The sequence below is a fragment of the Trichomonas vaginalis genome, chromosome I (assembly GCF_026262505.1).
Source record: "Trichomonas vaginalis G3 chromosome I, whole genome shotgun sequence".
Classification (NCBI taxonomy): domain Eukaryota; phylum Parabasalia; order Trichomonadida; family Trichomonadidae; genus Trichomonas; species Trichomonas vaginalis.
In genome coordinates this window covers 2,669,762-2,690,256 of record NC_067203.1, presented here as the reverse complement: position 1 = coordinate 2,690,256, position 20,495 = coordinate 2,669,762, and the positions used below count along the sequence as shown (strand labels likewise).

The window sequence follows — 20,495 nt, the reverse complement described above, 5'->3', positions numbered from 1 at the left end:
TCCCAAAATTTTGCGAACAAAATTTTTCAAATGAAAGGTTACGTTTTACCAGAATTAGAGGATATAGCTAACTTCGAAACCATTCTTGACAACTTAACGGATGATGATATTTATGTTGTTACAGATTTTTTCAAAAAATACGAAAAATCAAATGATGGAATTTTAATTCAATACATTTCTCTGATAAATACATATTGTAACATTAGATACCACAAAATTGATACATATACAAAAGCTCTTATTGAATTACAACGCGATCCAAAGCTACATTCTTTAATTCCAAAATATATATCTGGAAAACCTATTGCTTTGTTGATTATTGGCGGTTATTATACATTCTCTGACTTTAAACATTGTAGTGATAGAACAAAAATCTATATTGACGCACTTTCAAATAATGATCCTGAAACAATGAAATATATACTCAGATATGGGTATCCAAAAGGTACTCTACACGATGCAATCATCCATGATAAGCTTTCTGACTTAAAAAACTTTCCATTAACAAAATTCATTAAAACAAGTCCTTTGGCTATATCCATCCAAGAAAACCTCGATATTGAAGCTTTTTGTTTAATTTATGGTGCCGAAAACTGTTATTTTCGATTCCAAAATTCGAATATCAAAAGAGCTCATCCGCATTGTATCATGGCCTTGATATACATGAATAACTTGGATAGACTCAAGAGTTACTCCGAAGAAAAGAACTTATCAATGATAAATGCGATTTATTTCGCCACAAGTTACAGAAGACAAGAAATTTTTGATTGGTTGGTCACATCACAAACCGGTCTTCCTGAAGATTTCAATGGTTTTGTTGATTATTCAAATCCGTGGAGAATTTCACATTTTTTAGAACTTGACGGAATTTCCCATTTCATGAATCCCAGACAATTCTCATTGGCTGTTAAGAGGAACTGTTATGAAATTGTTAAGTATTTTCTTTCTCATGGATATTTTGATTTGAATAATGATGAATTCAGTGCATTTTTGACTCAAGAAGATATAGATAGTATCATGTTATGTGCTATTTCTCAACGCAATGTCGAAATGATCAAATTATTGCAGCAATACGGATATAATTTTTCGGATTTACTTGATCAAGCTGTAGAAACAGGTGATATTGATTTAGTCAAGTATTTAATACCTGACCCGCAGAATTATAAGTCATATTCTCAGCAAAGAAAGACATTACTCTTTAATGCAGTTAAATCAGATGATTTTGAAGTCATGAAGTACTTTATTGATAATGGTCATGATATTAATCAATATTGTTTTGATGGTTTCGAACTCTTTTCTGTTCTTTCTTACGCAATTAAACTTGGTAACTTGAAAACTGTTGAATTTCTCATTGATTCGGGCGCAAATGTCAATTATGAGTACAATGGATCTGTTTATCCATTAATTGCTGCTATGTGCTATGATAAATTTGAGATATTTAAATTACTTATCGAAAGAAAAGCAGATATTGAAAATTGCTACAATTTACATACGGATTTAAGAGAATATGGTAATATTTTCAGCCTGTTCACTGATCTTCCGAGTCTCCAGTTCATTGATCCATTTCTCATTGCTTTATCAATGGGTGATGTTAGATATTTGGAGATACTACTTGAGAATAACATAAAAATAGAGACAAAAAGTGGTTATGATTACTTTATTACAACTATCCTCATGAATACTGAACAAACAATCAGCAAAATCTTGTTAGAAAAGATTGATTGTGATAAATATGACTTGATTGATATGGATTATCATAAAAGAAACCTTTTGAATAACGATCAAAGCGAAATTTATGAACCAGGAGATCCAAGATTCAAAATTAATGGTGTAGATGTTGGATCAAAGATCAGTACGTATTTGGGCCGGGAATTGTCCTATAACGAAATGAAATATTACTTTGATTTGGTTAAATTTGTTTTAATTACAAATTGTGACCAAACGGAACGTATAGTATCTAATGATCTCTTCACAGAAGAAGATCTGCTTCCTTTGTTGGAGTTTTATGACTTAGATATAATTCAAAGGCCAATTACTCAAACAATGATTAAATTAAACAATGCACTTCTGGATAATTCGTCCAGTTTTGATCGTTCTTTGATTTCTAATCCTGTTTATCAAAATTATTTGATAAAAATGATGAATAAATAATTTTTTAGAGATATGATTTATATTTTATTAAATACAAACAAAATTAGTATAGTAGTTCCTCAGGAACTTTAATAAATTTGTTTCCATTCACTCCTATTGTAACAATAATTCTTTTGAATGAGGATAGCCAGCCCCAAATTAATCTAACCCATGGGGCTATGATAAGTAGCCAGCTCTTCGTATGAAAACATGTTTCTTCAATGAGGGCGATGAAATTGATTAAAAATCCTAAACAAATGAAAATATCTGCTACCCAGCCATTAGGACGTAAGTCTCCTTCCATTATTGTATAAACTCGGTTGTAGATGTAAATTATTGACAGTTCACAACCGTATGAAAGGAAGTAAATGATAATATATATGACAGTGTACTTGTTTGGCATTTGATTGTTTAAAGGATGAATTGTAAATAAAGATGAAGATTTTGGAGTGACAAAACATAATAAAAATGAAGAAATAATATTAATATAAATAGGATATATTACGATATTATAGTATGTTTTGAATTTGATACTTGCACGGGGAGCTGCATGAGTCATGCATTTTTTAATATATCTACGAATTGAATAGTAAACTTGAATGAAAGTTAGTGTTTGTATGAAGCTAGCAACTTGTGAAAACAATTTGATTTCTGGTATTAAAAGGAAATAATATTCTAATGGTAAATTAGATAATGAAATTTCTCCAGAAACAACAGACATTCCGTAACAGCATGTTAACGATATAGGAATTGCAATCCACAACCAAAATACAATGGCGGGATATGCACAAAATGAAAAGCAAAGCCCCCTTAAAAGGAGCTTCATTCAATATAAAATAAATTTTATCGGCGTGTTGCGCGTCACGGATCTTATTAATAAAATCACATCTTAAATGTGTTAGCATAAACTTTCCTACTCCATTCTAGTTGACTTTATCTGGTTACGTTTGGTGCTGTTTGAAGATCTCATTTCAATTTCGAAATCTTGAAGTAAAATGTAGAAAATCATATATATTGATTCGGCTTGTATATCAGTTTTTTGTATCTGTGTTAGTATGCCCAATTAGAGAGAATAGTTGGTGGGGTCCAAAAGGCGAACCTGGCAGAAATCGACTTTTTGAGAGAATCGCATATAATAGCTAATTTGTTAGGAATTGTTGAGGATAGGGTTGTTAGATTCCCGACGATAGGTGTCTTGGAAGATTTGCCTGGTGTCATCATAGTGTCTTTAAATCAAAAATTTTATTTTGGAGTTAGTTTTATTGATTTTTCAATAAAAAACATTTCTAAAACAAGAAAATAAAACGATAAAATATTTATATTTTATATAAGGATCTTATATATTTAAAATAAATATCATTTTATTTTTTTCATTGGTGTCTGTCAAACCATAATACACTATTCAAAAATTCAATGTGTCTTGCGGTTTCAAAAGACACCTTCAAATTGAACGATAGCACAGACACTATTGAATTTTACCCATTGTATTTAGTTTTTACCCTTTTTATTTTTAAGAATTAATGACTGAAACAGTCGTTTTGCTATGACCTCAATCACTTTTATTTATTATTTTAAATATTATTTAATTTTATTATTTGAATAGGCCAACTTATATTTGAGAAGCTCAATTTGAGACCACTTAATACATTGAAATATCATAAATATTGAAATATTAAAAAGTGTATTTCAAAATATTGAAATTATAAAAATTTATAATACTGAAATTGAGACAAATTAATAAATTCAATGTGTTTTTTTGAAATAACTCTCAAATATTATTTTTTTGTTTATTTAATGATGAATAAATATGATTGCTTTAGTCAATCATAAAAACTAATTTAAGTTTAAAATAATGAAAGGATAATTTGATCGTTTTTTAAAATACAATTATTTTTGATGATTTGCAAGAATCTTTGAAAAGAATATAATATAGGTTCTATTTTTGTAAAATTTATCCAAATCATGTATGACATAAATTACGATTAAAACGATGAAAGAACCAAAAAGTGTGTTTTGTGTTTTGTTGTTGCGTGTTGGATGCGGGATCCTGTTATTTTCCAAAAAAAAAATTTAATTTTAATTTCGAATAATTATATTAATGTTTTTAATATTCTTATATCAAAAGGATTAAAGTTCATTAAGAGAAAAACAATTCTTCTTCTTCAATCTATTGGCGCATTGATTTCTACACGCCAATAAGGAAGGGAAAATTATAAGACACCATGGTGTCTTCAAAACGCTAATTTTTGATATTTTTAACAACCCTAGTTGAGGATAAGTATGGAAACTGAAACTGTTAGTTTTTTTCTACCGGAATCTTAACAAAATATTTATTCAAAAATAACAATATAATTACACATATAATAAACACACTAATTGAATGATCGGTATCGAATTTCATAAATCATGAATGAGGAACCGACATATCGTTCTTTCAGTGATTTTGAGCTATATTCACCAGATCAGATTGTAAAAATCCCATTATCAGGGAGAAGTAGTATCTCTATTTGGAGAATTATTGCTATAAGCTTCTCCGTTATTAGTTTCCAAATTGCTTATTCAGTAGAATACGCTATTTGCGGATCAATGATGAAAAGTTTAAATTTATCGAACCTTTATATCACTCTCATATATTCTACAGGTCCAATTGCTGGTTTATTCGTTCAGCCAATTATCGCTCATTACAGTGATATTCTTAGATCCAAATTTGGTCGCAGAAGGCCATTCATCATTGCAGGTGGAGTCTTTATCATTATAGGATTTGCCGTTTTATACTACATTTCAGATAAACTTGATAATCTCACGAAATCACAAAGAACTTCTCGAATTGTTACACTCGGGGTAACTCTACTTGTCATTAACATAGCAATCAACATGGTACAATCTCCTGCTCGTGCAATTATTGGTGATTTAGTTCCAAAAACTCAGCAAGTTCTTGCAAACACGATAGCTGCGATGATGATCTCGTTTGCAGGCTTTATAGGTAATATGACAGGTATTGCTCTCCTTGCAAACATAAAAACTCTAAATATGCATCAAATTACGATTATTACTGGCTCAATTTTAATTATCTTAGGAATAGTGTTAACATGCATATTTGGCACTGAAGAATCCCTCAATGAAATACCTGCTCGTGTTTCTCCATTCAAAGAAATGTATTTTGCCATCAAAACTATGCCATCTCCCATTTCACAGTTTGCTTTTGTATATGGGTTTGCCTGGATGGCTTATTTTCCATTCCAAATCCTTATTCCTGACTTTTTCGAAAATGATATTTTTAATGGCAAAAATATTCAAGGAAATGATTTCGGAATGCTTGTTTTAGCTGTTTCCAATGCTTTTGGTCTATTGTATCTCTTATTCCAACCAAAGATTATTGAAAAATTTCATTCCAAGTACGTTTTCTTTGTTTCACAGGTTATTGCCATGATATCATTAATTGTTGGATGTTTCCTTACTAACAAATATGGTTTAATGTTCACTTACATGCCATTAGGAATATCATTAGCTGTTTGCAACTCAATTCCATTTGCTGTCATTGCAGTAACTGTTCCACAAGAACAGATGGCTGTCTATATGTCAGTTATCAATATTTTCGTTGTAATTGGACAACAATTATCTCAACTCATTGTTTGTGTAGGAATAATGAAGCTTACAAATAATACAGCTTATACAATTGGCACTGCTTCTATTTTTGCTTTTGTTTCTGCATGTTTGTGTTTCAGAATCGATTCATCACTTTCACTTACTACATATTCTGAATTTGATTCAAGAGATGTTATGAATGATCCTATTAAATAAGATTTAGTCTTCATATTATTGTGTTTGAAAATAAAATTTATTTTTATTGCGATAATTTACCTATTTTCAAATAATTTCATTACAAATTAATATAATGTAATGAATGATCAGCTCCTTATTATACAATATTTGTAATTTTCAAAATCAATCAAAATTATTTTGATTTTAGATCAAGTTAGAGACTTTAAATAAATAGAATTGACCGTTTGAATGATAGTATTTAGTTTCTCTTATCTCGGGATCAATAGGGGATTTTTCAGCGTGCCCTGATACACTATTGTACCCTGCAGGGCGACCAACATAGTACAACATCCAAAATTGGTCACTTAAAGTTTGACTAAAGTGTCACTCCCTTTTCTTAAATGTAATTGATTTCAATTTTGTATTTCATTTCCTATTATGTGTTGTATCTATTATTTGACTGAATTTATTTTTGCATTAAACTTGAAATCATAATCGACGCCTGTAAGCCAATCAATTCCCTCATATTTTGAGAGATAGACTTAAAGAATATGATCCCAAGTTTAAAGTTAAAATATAAGAATAATACAATGATTAGAAATGATGAACATTGATCACTACGTTATTTATAATCATTAATTTTACAGTTTAATAGAGAGAATAAAAAAAATTAAGATTAATCTTCTTCAGTTTGATAGTAAAGTACTTTCTTCTTTTCTGGTGTAACCTTTCCTTTATTTCTAAGTACAGGATAGCCACCTTCTGGTTCGTATTTCCTTGGTCTGACAGGAACAGGATCCATTCTTGAAGGAGATTTCATGTTATTAACATCAATGTTACTCATTCTAAGAACACGTTTGGCAGCACGTTCTTTGCCGCGCTTTTCGGATTCAGTTAATCTTTCTTTCATTTGTGGTTCTGTCTTGAGAACGTCAAGAGTTTTCATGTTTCTACGTTTCAAGCGCTCTGCTTCTTCAAGATCTTTTTCTTCATTTGCCATATATAACGGTTTTGAAGGGCGATCAACTGGTTCTGCTTGAAAAACGTCATCAAGATTCATTTGAGAGTTTTTAATCATTGATTGGAGTTCTTCAATTCGTTTATTGTATTTTTCGTTAAGATCTTGATATAAGTTTTGTTCATTTTCGAGTGTTCTTTTTAGTCGGAGCTCAGTAACTGACGAATTAAAAATCATTGGCTTTTCCGGTTGAGGTTCTTCAATTCCTTCAACAGGAGGAAAATTAATAATTTCTGAAATTGCAAGAGGTTCATAATAAGCTGTCAAAAGTTGAAGAGATCTCTTACAAAACTCTTCTTCAACATCTTCAACAGGCTTTGGACTCTTAGGACTCTTTGTTGGAGTTGAAATTCTTGAACGATTCATTTTTTTATACTAATTTTTATGACAAAGTTGAGCGAAAAAAAAGTTCTAATATTAATTAATATTTGATTTAACCTCTTGATGGAGATAATATCTTGCCATATGATTGATGCCGAATTATATTGTTTTTTAAGCAAATTTGAAACTCCGAAAATCAAAATGAACTAAGCTATAATAATTTGTCTAAAATTCGAGCTATCATGAAGAACATCAGCGTAACTCATGTAAAAGCATGATTTAATCTCAAAGAATTGATGAAAAATCTTCAAGTTTCCAATATTAGCATTAAATCTAGTAAATTTAGTTAGAACAAAAAGAAATAAGGTTCTTTTTAAGATATTTATGCTCTTTTTTTCATTTTCCAATACAAAATGTAATTTCAGCAATATTACGCAAATAAACAATTACCATGGCGTTCCAAGCTTGAATCCTTTCTGTGTTATTACATTAGATCTCAGAAATTAAAAAAAAGTGTTTATGAAATTACATTTATTTACAAGCACAATTACCTGCAACTGTTCGTTCAAATTGTATAAATTAGCAAATAAGTTGAATTTTATAATATATAATTTAAAGAATAGCTGCAAACATACCGACAATGGCTGAAATAAAGTTTAAGTAGACAGGCCAAAGTAAATCTTCTAGTTGTTTGTTTCTAACTTGGATTGAATTCAAAACAAATGCTGTAGTAACTAAAATCATGATGAAATTTCCAATTACACTATTGACTTGTGTTGGAATAGCAAGAAATGCCAATGCAATTAGTGATCCGAGAGACAAAATTATGTAAATTTGTGTTTTCTTTGTATCTGATGCAGAAGTTGTTAAAAATAATTGACCATAATCAGGAGAAATAATGACTGCATCTCTAATAGATCTGGCATTTGAGTAAAGACCTTCGCCGGTCAGATAATGTTGAACAATATATAAGCTGATAGGTTCAACGAGTCTAATTGGGCAAACAGGGGTATCATCTACATAATCCCAAGCTAGTACACCCAGGAAAATGAAAAGAGGAACAAATAATATCGTTCTAAGCCAAGAAGGAACAAACATGTTTTTTTTTATTGAAATAACAAACAAACTTTACAATGTCAAATATTTTGGTTTGTAAATTGCATATGGCAGATTCGACTTTTTGAATGAACGTAAACAATCAATTGTCCCATTGATTGCTCATTTTTAAAAAAAGCCTTAGATATTTTTAATTTTAAGGTTAAAATGTGTCTCTTCCTATAAAAAAAATGAGCACTGACTATGCAACGCCATATTTAGATTTTATTAAAGCATTTGAAAAGCTTTTTATTATAAAATCTAATGAGTCCGTTGAAGATATGTGCAATATTATCACAAACGTTTTGATATTGAAGTATCAACTTACCAAAAAACAGCTTGCGCAAATAATTATCAAAGCACTTCAATACAACTATGCTTCATGTGATAACTATGCCAAGATATTGAAGAATATCGGAATGGAAATTAATGATCTTTCGGATCTAAGATTTCCATCTGAGGATTCAATTGAATTTACTGTTATGCATGATCACATTGATAAATTCAAGGATTATATTTCTCAAAATAAAATTAAAGATAAATTTTTTAAAATTCCTATTTTGAACAATATACAAATTAAAAGTGATAGAATCAATTTATCATATTATTATAGGGGTAAGCAAGAGAACCTCAATTTATCATTAATTGAAACATGCGCATATTTTGGATCTGTAAACATTTTCTTTTTCTTAATTTCAAACCAAAAATATACAATATCAAAAGAATGCCTTCGATATTCATTAATTGGTAGAAATACAGACATTATCAACGAATGTTTAAAGAAATATCTAATGGATAAAGATTGTCTCCGAGACATTGTATGTTCTCATAACAATTCCATGCTTGAATTCGGTTTAGAAAGAAATTTTTTTACTTATAATGATTTCGAACGCGATTACGTAACAAGAACAGCAATTTACCAAGATATTATTAAATACCAAAACCTGAAAGCTGTATTTCTACTTTACGAGAATGCAAAAGACTTGATTCTTCCATGGTGTGCTGCATTTCCTCAAACTATAGATATTATCAAAAACGAAAAAATAACGGATAAAACTGATCTCGAGAACAGAAACATTCTACATTATGCATGCATGTCACCAAATTCTGATATTGTCAAATTTTTATTTAACTCAACCATCAAAATTGATGTCAATCACCATGATATGTATTCGATGACTGCACTCCACTATGCAGCAATGAATAATAACTTAGATGCAGTAAAAATCCTTATTTCACATGGGGTTGAAGTTAATAATGAACTTTCTCGAAATAAAATTAATCATTCTAATATCAAATTCTCTTTGATTTGATATCAATCATTGTTTTATGAAAATCCATTTATTCTTGCTATTAGAGAAAATTCAACTGATGTTTTCAGATTTTTTGTTGAAAATGGTGCTGATGTTAATGTTAAACTTACTCTTTTTCATTTAATATCAATTAATATTATATGGTATTCCCTTTGATTTAATATCAATATTTATTTAATAAGATTCCCTTTGATTTAATATTAATCATTCTAATATCGAATTCTCATTGATTCAATGTCATTCATTATAATATAAAATTCTCTTCTATATTAACATCAATCATCATAATACCAAATTCTTTTTGATTTATTATCAACCATTCTAATATCAAATTCTTTTCGAATCAATATCAATCATTCCAATATTTAATTCTCCTTGATTCAATGTCAATCATCCTAATATGGAATTTTTTTCGATTCAATATCAATTATTGTTATATGATATTCTCTTTGATTTAATATCAATCATTGTTATAGTGGATTCTCTTTGATTTAATATCTATTATTGTTTAATGAAATATATTTTCAGTTAATGAATGTCCACTTATAATCGCTATTAAAGAAAAGTCAATCGATATCGTCAAATTCTTAGTTGAACATGGTGCTGATGTTAATGCTAAACTTACTCTATTTCAATTAATATCAATCAATATTATATGGTATTCTCTTTGATTTAATATAAATCATTCTAATATCTTATTCTCTTTAATTTCATATCTATTACGATTTAATGACATTCTCTTTGATTGTATATCAATCAATATCATATGGTATATTCTTTTATTTAATATCAATCATTATAATATGGCATTCTCTTTGATTTAATATCAATCATTATAATATGGCATTCTCTTTGATTTAATATCAATCATTATAATATGGCATTCTCTTTGATTTAATTTCAATCATTCCAATATTTAATTCTCTTTGATTTAATATTAATCATCATTTTGTAGAGTTCTCTTTGATTTAATATCATTCATTGTTATATTGGATTATCTTTGATTCAATATCATTCATTATAATATAAAATTCTCTTCTATATTAATATCAATCATTGTTATATTATATTATCTTTGAATTAACATTAATCTTCATTAAATGTAATTCTCTTTGATTTAATGTCAATCATTGTTATAGTGGATTCTCTTTGATTTAATATCTATTATTGTTTAATGAAATATATTTTCAATTAATAAATGTCCACTTTCAATCGCTATTAAAGAAAGGTCAATCGATATCGTCAAATTCTTAGTTGAACATGGTGCTGATGTTAATGTTAAACTTATTCTATTTCATTTAAATTCAATCATTATTTTGTGTAATTTTATTTGAATTGATATCAATCATTATTTTTTGATATTTTCTTTAATTTCATATCTATTACTATTTAATAGCATTCTTTTTGATTCAATATCAATCATTCTAATATGGAATACTTTTTTATTCAATTTCAATCATTGTTATATGATATTCTCTTTGATTTAATATCAATTATTGTTATATTGGATTCTCTTTGATTCAATATCAATCATTATAATATAGAATTCTCCTTGATTCAATATCAATTACTGTTATATTATATTCTCTTTGATTCAATATCAATTATTGTTATATAGAATTCTCCTTGATTCAATATCAATCATTATAATATAGAATTCTTTTTGATTCAATATCAATTACTGTTATATTATATTCTCTTTGATTCAATATCAACCATTCTAATATAGAATTCTCTTTGATTCAATATCAATTATTGTTATATTGGATTCTCTTTGATTCAATATCAATCATTATAATATAGAATTCTCCTTGATTCAATATCAATTACTGTTATATTATATTCTCTTTGATTCAATATCAATTATTGTTATATAGAATTCTCCTTGATTCAATATCAATCATTATAATATAGAATTCTTTTTGATTCAATATCAATTACTGTTATATTATATTCTCTTTGATTCAATATCAACCATTCTAATATAGAATTCTCTTTGATTCAATATCAATTATTGTTATATTGGATTCTCCTTGATTCAATATCAATCATTATAATATAGAATTCTTTTTGATTCAATATCAATTACTGTTATATTATATTCTCTTTGATTCAATATCAATTATTGTTATATAGAATTCTCCTTGATTCAATATCAATCATTATAATATAGAATTCTTTTTGATTCAATATCAATTACTGTTATATTATATTCTCTTTGATTCAATATCAACCATTCTAATATAGAATTCTCTTTGATTCAATATCAATTATTGTTATATTGGATTCTCCTTGATTCAATATCAATCATTATAATATAGAATTCTTTTTGATTCAATATCAATCATTGTTATATGATATTCTCTTTGATTCAATATCAACCATTCTAATATAGAATTCTCTTTGATTCAATATCAATCATTGTTATATGATATTCTCTTTGATTCAATATCAACCATTCTAATATAGAATTCTCTTTGATTCAATATCAATCATTGTTATATGATATTCTCTTTGATTTAATATCAATCATTGTTATAGTGGATTCTCTTTGATTTAATATCTATTATTGTTTAATGAAATATATTTTCAGTTAATGAATGTCCACTTATAATCGCTATTAAAGAAAAGTCAATCGATATCGTCAAATTCTTAGTTGAACATGGTGCTGATGTTAATGCTAAACTTACTCTATTTCAATTAATATCAATCAATATTATATGGTATTCTCTTTGATTTAATATCATTTATTAATTAATGAAATATATTTTCATTTAATAAATGTCCACTTACAATCGCTACTAAAAGAAGGTCAACTGATATCGTCAAATTCTTAGTTTATTAAATTTTTGTTTTCCAATTATATTTTTACGCTACTACTATAAATTGTTTATTACTAAATAAATGGTGAAAATGCATTTTTGAATACTCCTAAGAATTTATACAAATATTCACTTTTATTGTACACTTGTAACTCATTGGTTACTTTGATGTTTCCTTTAAAAATCCAGGGCAAAAAAAATATTTAAAAAACGCTATCCTGGGGACTCGAACCCCAAACCCTTGGATTAAAAGTCCAAAGCTCTATCCTGTTGAGCTAGGAAAGCTTTTGATAAAATAAAATAAAATAAATATATATTATTTACATTTTAATTTCACTTTTTTATTTTGATTCACATTTTTATTTTAGATCAATCCGTAAAACTTTATCAAAGGTGATGAAAATGAAATAGGCCAAAATTCTATTCACAAAATTTGTGAGACAAAAATTTTTGATGTCTTTAGACGCGACATTATTAAAGTATATTGAAGAAGATGTATGGAGAGTTTTGACAGCTGTTGAATTAGGTCAACGTAATCACGAACTTGTTGCAGGTGAGTTAATTGCCTCAATTGCAGGCCTTCGCGGTACAATTCATCATGATATTGACTATCTACTCAGACATAAACTCATTTCACATCAAGGAAAACCATACGATGGTTACCAACTTACAAAACAAGGATATGATTTTCTCGCACTTCACGCACTTGTCAAAAGAAATACACTTTCGAATATTGGACCTCTCGTTGGTCAAGGTAAAGAAGCTGATGTATATGTTGCTTATGATAATGAAGGAAAGCCAGTAATTATCAAATTCCATCGTATTGGTCGTGTCTCTTTCCGCAAAGCCAAAGATACACGTGAATATCTATCAGGTAAGCATACAAGCAGTTGGCTTTACTTATCACGTCTTTCTGCTCAACGTGAATTTTTGAATATGCAAGGATTAGCTCATTTAGGCTTCCCAGTTCCACAAGCTATTGACCACAACCGTCATTGTGTTGTTATGTCACATATTGATGGCACACTCCTTAACAATGTTCAAAAATTAGAAGATCCAGAAAAAGTATTCAACGAAATCATTGATACAACAGTTAATCTTCTCAAGATCGGTATTGTTCATGCCGATTTAACTCAATTTAACATCATCGTTAAAGATGATCTTTCTATTTGCATCATCGACTTCCCACAATGCCTTAGATATACAGATCCTGAAGCCGAAGAGAAGTTTAACCACGATCTCAACGAGCTTCGCGAATTCTTCCATAACAGAATGGATATTACCGTTGAACATCTCCCAACTTTCGCTGAGTTCAAAGATGATATTGTCCCTGTTGACATTATCGGTAAAGGAAAGCCACAAGAAGAGGAAGAAGATGAAAACGAAGACGAAGATAAGAAGATTATGGCAAAAGTTTCTAAAGAAAACCGTAAGAAGAACAAACCTGTTAGAAGCAAAGAGTCTAAGTCAATGAGCAGACTTAGACTTGAAGTTAAGAACTCAGTATAGAATTTTATATATTAAATAGATTTTTTTGACTGTATATTTCATTATTTTTATCTGCATTCTTCTTAGTTTTCTTCAATGTTCTAGAATTCATAGAGAAAAGGCAAGTTCAATATCTCAATAAAAAAATGTATGCTGAATGAAAAATGAGAAAAAAAAAGCTCGGTCACCGGGAATCGAACCCGGATCAAAAGAACGACAATCTTACATGATAACCATTACACTATGACCGATTCACATTTATCATTGATTAAGAAATTTTTTTGAAGTTTTTTTTGGAATTTTCAATATTGTGTGAGATTTCGATAATAACAATTCAATTTTGAGATGATGATGAAATACATTTCATGTTATATGAATTGTTTGCATTTTGAATTCATAAATTTTTTTCAGAAAATTTTGTCAACTTGGTATTTTTTTATTGAATTTTAAAATTAAAAAAATTCTCAATAAAATTCAATGTGCTCAGCTTTGAAGGGTGGGTCAACCAAATTAGAGCAATCAGCATCATTTAAAGATGCCAACACCTCAAAGAATTACGAAGATTTTATAAAAACATACGAAATTCTCTTTCACCTGAAACCATGTGAATCAATTGATGAAATTTTTAACAAAATTGATTCGATATTAATCATCAAGTACAAAATTAACTTTCTCATGCTCTACCGTAGTATTTAAAAAAAAAAAAAAAGGTAGTGGGGCTTCCAGGCACTTCGTGCCCTCTAGCCCCGAAGATGTTTAGTATAAATGAAGTTTTTATTCGGAAAATTGTTAGTCTTCTGGTGTGAATTCGGAGGACTCTTCTTCTTCCTCCATTGCTTCTGGGAAGAAGCCTTCTTCTGGGTCGAAAACATTATATAATGTGTCGCTTTTCACAAATTATATATGTTTTCATGTTTTGTCACTTTTCTGTCACTTTTCAGGAAAAAAACATTTTTATTATTATATATAAATGAATTTTACAAAACCTCCGTTACCGTTCTTTGGAAATAAGAGTAAATGTAAAGATATTATATTGAGAGAACTTAAGAAACTACCGAATGGTCTAACATTTGTAGATTTGTTCGGTGGAAGTTTCTATATATCCCATTTATGTCATACCGTATTTCCTGACTCAAAGATTATATGCAATGACTTCGACAACTATATGGACCGTCTCAAACATATACCAGACACAAACAATATATTGAAAGAGTTAAAAGAAAAGATACCTATAGGTAAGATGGAACGTATACCATTAGATAACAAAAATATTGTGAGAGAGGTTTTGAAAAAAGCAGAATATATAGACTGGGATAGTATATCTGCTAGACTATTATATAGTGGTTCTATAAGAGTTCATGACATTGAAACACTTATGTCAAAAGTTTTATATCTTAACTATACAAATGTTTTCAAAGAGGACATAGAAAAATATATTGAGGGTATAGAGTTTGTGAGATGTCATTGGACAGAGTTGTATGAAAAATATAAAGACAAGGAAAATGTTTTCTTTATAGTGGACCCACCGTTCTATAACACATGGGATTTTCAATACCAAGTAGACTGGACTTTGAGAGACTCTTTAGAAACTTTAGACGTTATACATAACCATCCATGCTTTTACTTTACATCCGATAAAAGTGGTTTGGAAACCGTTATGAAATGGTTAGAGGACATACATGACTATGAGTTTAGATATGACAAGATAGAATATGAGAGAGGTCCTATAAACCGGAGAAAGTGTCATAACAAAGAAATTTTATTAGTAAGTAAATGTGGTTTGAAATAGGACTACTTGTTATAGGTTTTTTCCATTGTGTCATTTATTTATTTGACGTGGCAGAAAAGTACAGAGAATATGAAGATGAACCAATGCCTGCAAATGTTCAGCATATGTACTCGTAAGAGATATTTTTATCTAATATTAAATGGACGCACAGAACTTAGCGAATGCACAGCAACCTGGACAACCAAACCCAGAGAATATTCAAATGAAGTTAGAATACAAACTGCAATGGCAAACTATGGTCAAGTGCCAACAGATGTACAAATGCAAACTGCCATGTCAAATGACGCTGCGTTAGGGTTAGGTTTGCCACCATGGTATGCAAATATGAGATGGAAAGAGTTTTATACAAACCCTGAAGTGGGATATAAACAACTTTATGCAGATGACGCGAACACAGGAGTTGACCCAGAATATGTTTTCTACCAGAGGAGAAACAGAATGTATGAGCTCCAGTTAAAGAATGCTATGGAACTCAACAGGAAACGTAAGAGACTAGGCGGACATTAGATTTTTACATATAGTAAAATGGGTTTCTTCAGTAAGATAGGAAACTTCTTTCGAAATGTTGGAAGAGGTATATGGAATGGAATAAAAACCGTAGGAAGAGGAATTTGGAACGGAGTCAAAAATATTGGTAAAGAGTAGGTCAGTTCGTTGGTATTATACCTAAAGACCCTGAACCAGAAGAGCAAGCTCCTGTTATACAACAGCCTGAACCTGCACCAAGTCTAGTTGGCAACCAAATCCAACACCTCAACCGTATTAAAAAATTATATTTTTACCGTTCGATAGTAGTTGTATATGAAACTAAGTTCTAAGTAAAACACATGGTATAATGGAATTATTCTTTTTCTTCCATCTGTAGTAAACCATACTTGAAAGTCTGAAATACTTCCACTTGGTGGTTCGTATAACTTTGTAGGTTTTTCGTAAAAGTCATTTGCCAAGCATAAGAAAGAGTTTTGGGCGCCAGAAAATGAAGCATGAACAATAATAGCATCTTTGTCGAAAACATCTTTCAATAAATATGGTTCATCTCTTGCATATCGACTGTAAATATTTGCTAAAGGAAGTTCGACTTTCTGATTTAACATTCTTTGCAAATAATACCATGACATTGCAGTGAATTCTGTATATATTTGTTCGTCTTTATTTGGATTGTTTTCGTAGATTTGAAATGACACTTGTGAATTTTGTTTGTCATATACAATTCTCACATAAAGTGTGCTCTCGGTATTTGCATATTCATCAGCATATTTTGCATAACATGAATTTATTTTATCTTCTATATTTTTTTAACGCAGTCTGTAGAGAAGATGAAAGGTCAACTTGTATTAGCTCAATTTCTTCCCACATTTTTCGTTTCCCTTCAGATATATAATCTATATGAAACCTTACAATAAATGGAAAACTTTTATCTTCTACAGACACAAACTTCATTCTACGAAAGCCAATAGCTTTTGTGACAGATGGGTCTCTTAGCCATCTTAATGGGTAGTCAAAACGATAGCCTTCATGCTTTACGGTCTCTGTCTCAAACTTTTGACCGACATTAGTAAAAAGTTCATCTAATGGTTTAGTTGTAGCAACTCTTGAATTTTCTTTTTCTATTGGAAGCATATTTTATCTAGAATAAAAATGTCGAAAGATATTGCTTCCATGAGAGAAATACAACACAACCGACAACTCATTATGCAAGCTCTAAATAAGAACACAAACAACTTTTCAAACTATTCTAAGATATCTGAGTCATTGAAAGAAGGAAACTTAAAACTGACATTAAACCCAATGACAGATGAGTTTCTATTTCAAGACAAGAAGAACCATACTGTCTGTATAAATCCAACAAAAGGAACTTTAAACGAGAAACCTATAAATGAACTTCTTTTGAAAACAGATGTTGACAACAAAGCTGACAAAGAATATGTAGACGATGCAATAAAAAGAAGAAGAAAGAGCTAACAATGCTTATGCAACAAAAGAACATACTCATCCTGAACTAGCAGACAAACATATGTTGACAATAAAATGTCAAGTGAAGTGACAAGAGCTGAAAACGAATATTCTAAAAAGACTCATACACATTCTATATCTGAAATAACAGACTTACAAGAAACCTTAAACAGTAAAAGTGCCGTTGGACATACACATACCATTGCAAATATTACAAACTTACAAGAAACCTTAAACAGAAAAGTGCCGTTGGACATACACATACCATTGCAAATATTACAAACTTACAAGAAACCTTAAACAGGAAAAGTGCCGTTGGACATACACATACCATTGCAAATATTACAAACTTACAAGAAACCTTAAACAGGAAAAGTGCCGTTGGACATACACATACCATTGCAAATATTACAAACTTACAAGAAACCTTAAACAGGAAAAGTGCCGTTGGACATACACATACCATTGCAAATATTACAAACTTACAAGAAACCTTAAAAGGAAAAGTGCCGTTGGACATACACATACATCTTCTGAAATAACAGACTTAAACGTTAGCCTTGAAAAGAAAGCAGATAAAACATATGTCAATGAAATATACCAAAGTTTGATAGGAACAACAAAAAATATTGAAACTATTGTTGGTGACTTTTCTTTCAAATGAAGAAAATAAATATTTTAGATGGCAGTTTGTACAGTCCTTAAGAAATGGTATACGGTATAAACTCATTCCGAAAAATAACAATGAAATGTATGTAAGCTATATAAAGAATGATGGTACACAAGTTAAAGTTCCATTAGACAACAACTGCTACTTAAACTTATATGGAGACGAACAAAAGAAATATTTCCGAGTTTATTGAATGGCAGATATGACATTGCCTGACCAGCTCCAGCACCATATTATTATGACTATGTAGATGACGAAGGAACACTACATGCAGATGAACAAAAGCAAACATTATATTTAGATTATTATAGATATAAAAGATATATGCAATAGAAAAAACGCGAATAGTATATTATTATATAGATGACAGAAATAAATATTATAGTCAAGATTTTACCTACCCTGAAAACATAAGATTATATTATAAAAATATTCTTACAACAAACCAGAAGAAACCTGAAATAGTTGCACTATATTTTAAGTTCAAAAGAGACAATCCTATAATGTCTCATATGTTTGATTAATGAACCCAGTAGGTTCTATTTATACATCTATGGAGAGAAGAGGTCCTCAAGTAATGTTTGGTGTTGGTGCATGGGACAAATAGTCGACAGTTTTTGTATTGTGCAAACTCTTCAAAGGAAACAGGTGGAAGTAAAACGATTTCAGGTGAAAATCTACCTGCACACAGTCACTACATAGATTTAAGTACATCTCAAGCAGGTTGGCATAAGCATAGATATTGGGATTGGTCAGGAATGACAAAAGGTAAAGGATATGATGTTAAAGACGACGTTAAGTTTGCTATAAATTGTTACTGGGATGACACTCAGGGAGAAGGAAACCATACACATCACGTTTCAGGATATACGCAAACAACGGGACAAAGTAAAGAATACATGCCACCTTACATGACAGTTTACGCATGGTATAGAATTGCTTAGTCGTCATTTTCAACTTCTTTTTAGCATATTTCGTCAGGAGTTGTCTTATATTTGTTAGGAAACTGTCTTTGAAAGTATACACCTTGAACTTTGACAAGTTTGAAACGAGGTCTGACAATAGTAGTTTTATCTTCTGCTTGCAGTGTGTACATTTTGCCATGTTTGCCTAAAACTTCATATATATTCTCTTGTATACTTTCTTCTATTTTTACGAACACGAATGTGAGTACCTGTCGGGTTCCCATTGTTTGTCATAGTCAATAGTATTTCATATGGGTCGCGTTTTAGGTATTTCTATTTTTACTTTGTCACCTTTCTGAAGTTTGAAGCCCGGCATTCTTTCTTGTTTTGTCTCTTTTGACTAAATTATTAAATATATAGTCTTTCTCTAAGTCAGGGTTGTTTTTCATTTCTTCGGGGGAGTGGTTTCCCAAACCTTTTTTGTTTACGGCTATTGTAATATATTTAAAACTTGTCTCATTTTGCCATGGAGAAGTGTCTATATTTGTCGTCATATGACATTTCATTTGCTTCACCACCTTGTGGTTGGTTTAAGTCTCTTAACATTTTTATACAACCGTCAATGACACCAAGAGCAGAATGGTTTTGGTCGACAATGAAATATTGGTTTACATTTTTTGAACGCAGATAGTTTTTTACATCATCTGATTTGAAAGAACTTTCACAGTCAGATGTCAGTTTTGTTGGATGGTATTTGTCAACGAATATTGTCAAAGCTGCTAAGATATCTAAAATAGCTTTGGACTGTAATGGTATGGCTTGCTTCACAGTATCTTGTGTTTTTGACCAACAAATATTTAACCAGTATTGGTGGTCCATCTGTTCTAACTCTCGGAATGTTTTCCAAGATATCCATAAACCAAGCATTTGGTGTTGAACTAAAGATTTTTACCATGAGTGCTTTCTTTGTCGCTTTAGAAACATAGGGGTCCTTGTTTGGATTCGTCATTTTTTATCCTATAAGAAATGGGTTTATTTGGCGCATTAGCAGGAGTTGCATCTAGATTTTTACCCGCAGTGGGAACAATAGCCAGAGGTGTATTTGGAGTTGGAAGGAAGATTTTGAGTACATAGGTAATACTTAAAGAGAAAGCACAACCCTATTATACAAACTGTACAGAAAGGTTGGATGTAGCACGAGATGCAACAAATCTTATTCCAAATCCTGA

The 20,495-nt window shown here is 29.9% G+C and overlaps 6 protein-coding genes and 2 non-coding genes across 8 annotated transcripts, besides 1 other annotated feature; 4 read left to right on the top strand and 4 right to left on the bottom strand.

The window, feature by feature from the left end:
• Nucleotides 1–20: 20 nt before the first annotated feature.
• TVAGG3_0916680 (histone-lysine N-methyltransferase family) lies at nt 21–3,515 on the top strand (the record flags this gene model as incomplete). Its single annotated transcript, XM_001311064.1, has 1 exon — nt 31–2,151. The coding sequence occupies one exon, from the start codon at nt 31–33 to the stop codon at nt 2,149–2,151; it is 2,121 nt and encodes a 706-aa protein (XP_001311065.1).
• Nucleotides 3,516–4,447: 932 nt separating this feature from the next.
• Nucleotides 4,448–5,983, top strand: TVAGG3_0916670 (major facilitator superfamily transporter; the record flags this gene model as incomplete). The annotated part of the gene is made up of 1 exon (XM_001311063.1): nt 4,537–5,931. One exon carries the CDS (start codon nt 4,537–4,539, stop codon nt 5,929–5,931), a length of 1,395 nt encoding a protein of 464 aa, XP_001311064.1.
• Nucleotides 5,984–6,557: 574 nt separating this feature from the next.
• Nucleotides 6,558–7,282, bottom strand: TVAGG3_0916660 (uncharacterized protein; the record flags this gene model as incomplete). The annotated part of the gene is made up of 1 exon (XM_001311062.1): nt 6,569–7,276. One exon carries the CDS (start codon nt 7,274–7,276, stop codon nt 6,569–6,571), a length of 708 nt encoding a protein of 235 aa, XP_001311063.1.
• Nucleotides 7,283–7,813: 531 nt separating this feature from the next.
• On the bottom strand, nt 7,814–8,347 carry TVAGG3_0916650 (uncharacterized protein; the record flags this gene model as incomplete). The annotated part of the gene is made up of 1 exon (XM_001311061.2): nt 7,844–8,329. One exon carries the CDS (start codon nt 8,327–8,329, stop codon nt 7,844–7,846), a length of 486 nt encoding a protein of 161 aa, XP_001311062.1.
• Nucleotides 8,348–8,487: 140 nt separating this feature from the next.
• TVAGG3_0916640 (proteasome regulatory particle assembly) lies at nt 8,488–9,639 on the top strand (the record flags this gene model as incomplete). Its single annotated transcript, XM_001311060.2, has 1 exon — nt 8,518–9,639. One exon carries the CDS (start codon nt 8,518–8,520, stop codon nt 9,637–9,639), a length of 1,122 nt encoding a protein of 373 aa, XP_001311061.1.
• A 3,033-nt stretch (nt 9,640–12,672) lies between these two features.
• On the bottom strand, nt 12,673–12,746 carry TVAGG3_0916630. Its single transcript has one exon. It is a non-coding gene; the product is annotated as a tRNA-Lys (tRNA).
• Nucleotides 12,747–12,909: 163 nt separating this feature from the next.
• TVAGG3_0916620 (RIO family atypical protein kinase) lies at nt 12,910–14,005 on the top strand (the record flags this gene model as incomplete). The annotated part of the gene is made up of 1 exon (XM_001311059.1): nt 12,915–13,970. The coding sequence occupies one exon, from the start codon at nt 12,915–12,917 to the stop codon at nt 13,968–13,970; it is 1,056 nt and encodes a 351-aa protein (XP_001311060.1).
• A 123-nt stretch (nt 14,006–14,128) lies between these two features.
• TVAGG3_0916610 lies at nt 14,129–14,200 on the bottom strand. Its single transcript has one exon. It is a non-coding gene; the product is annotated as a tRNA-Asp (tRNA).
• A 3,605-nt stretch (nt 14,201–17,805) lies between these two features.
• Nucleotides 17,806–20,495: part of a mobile genetic element that runs on past the window's edge.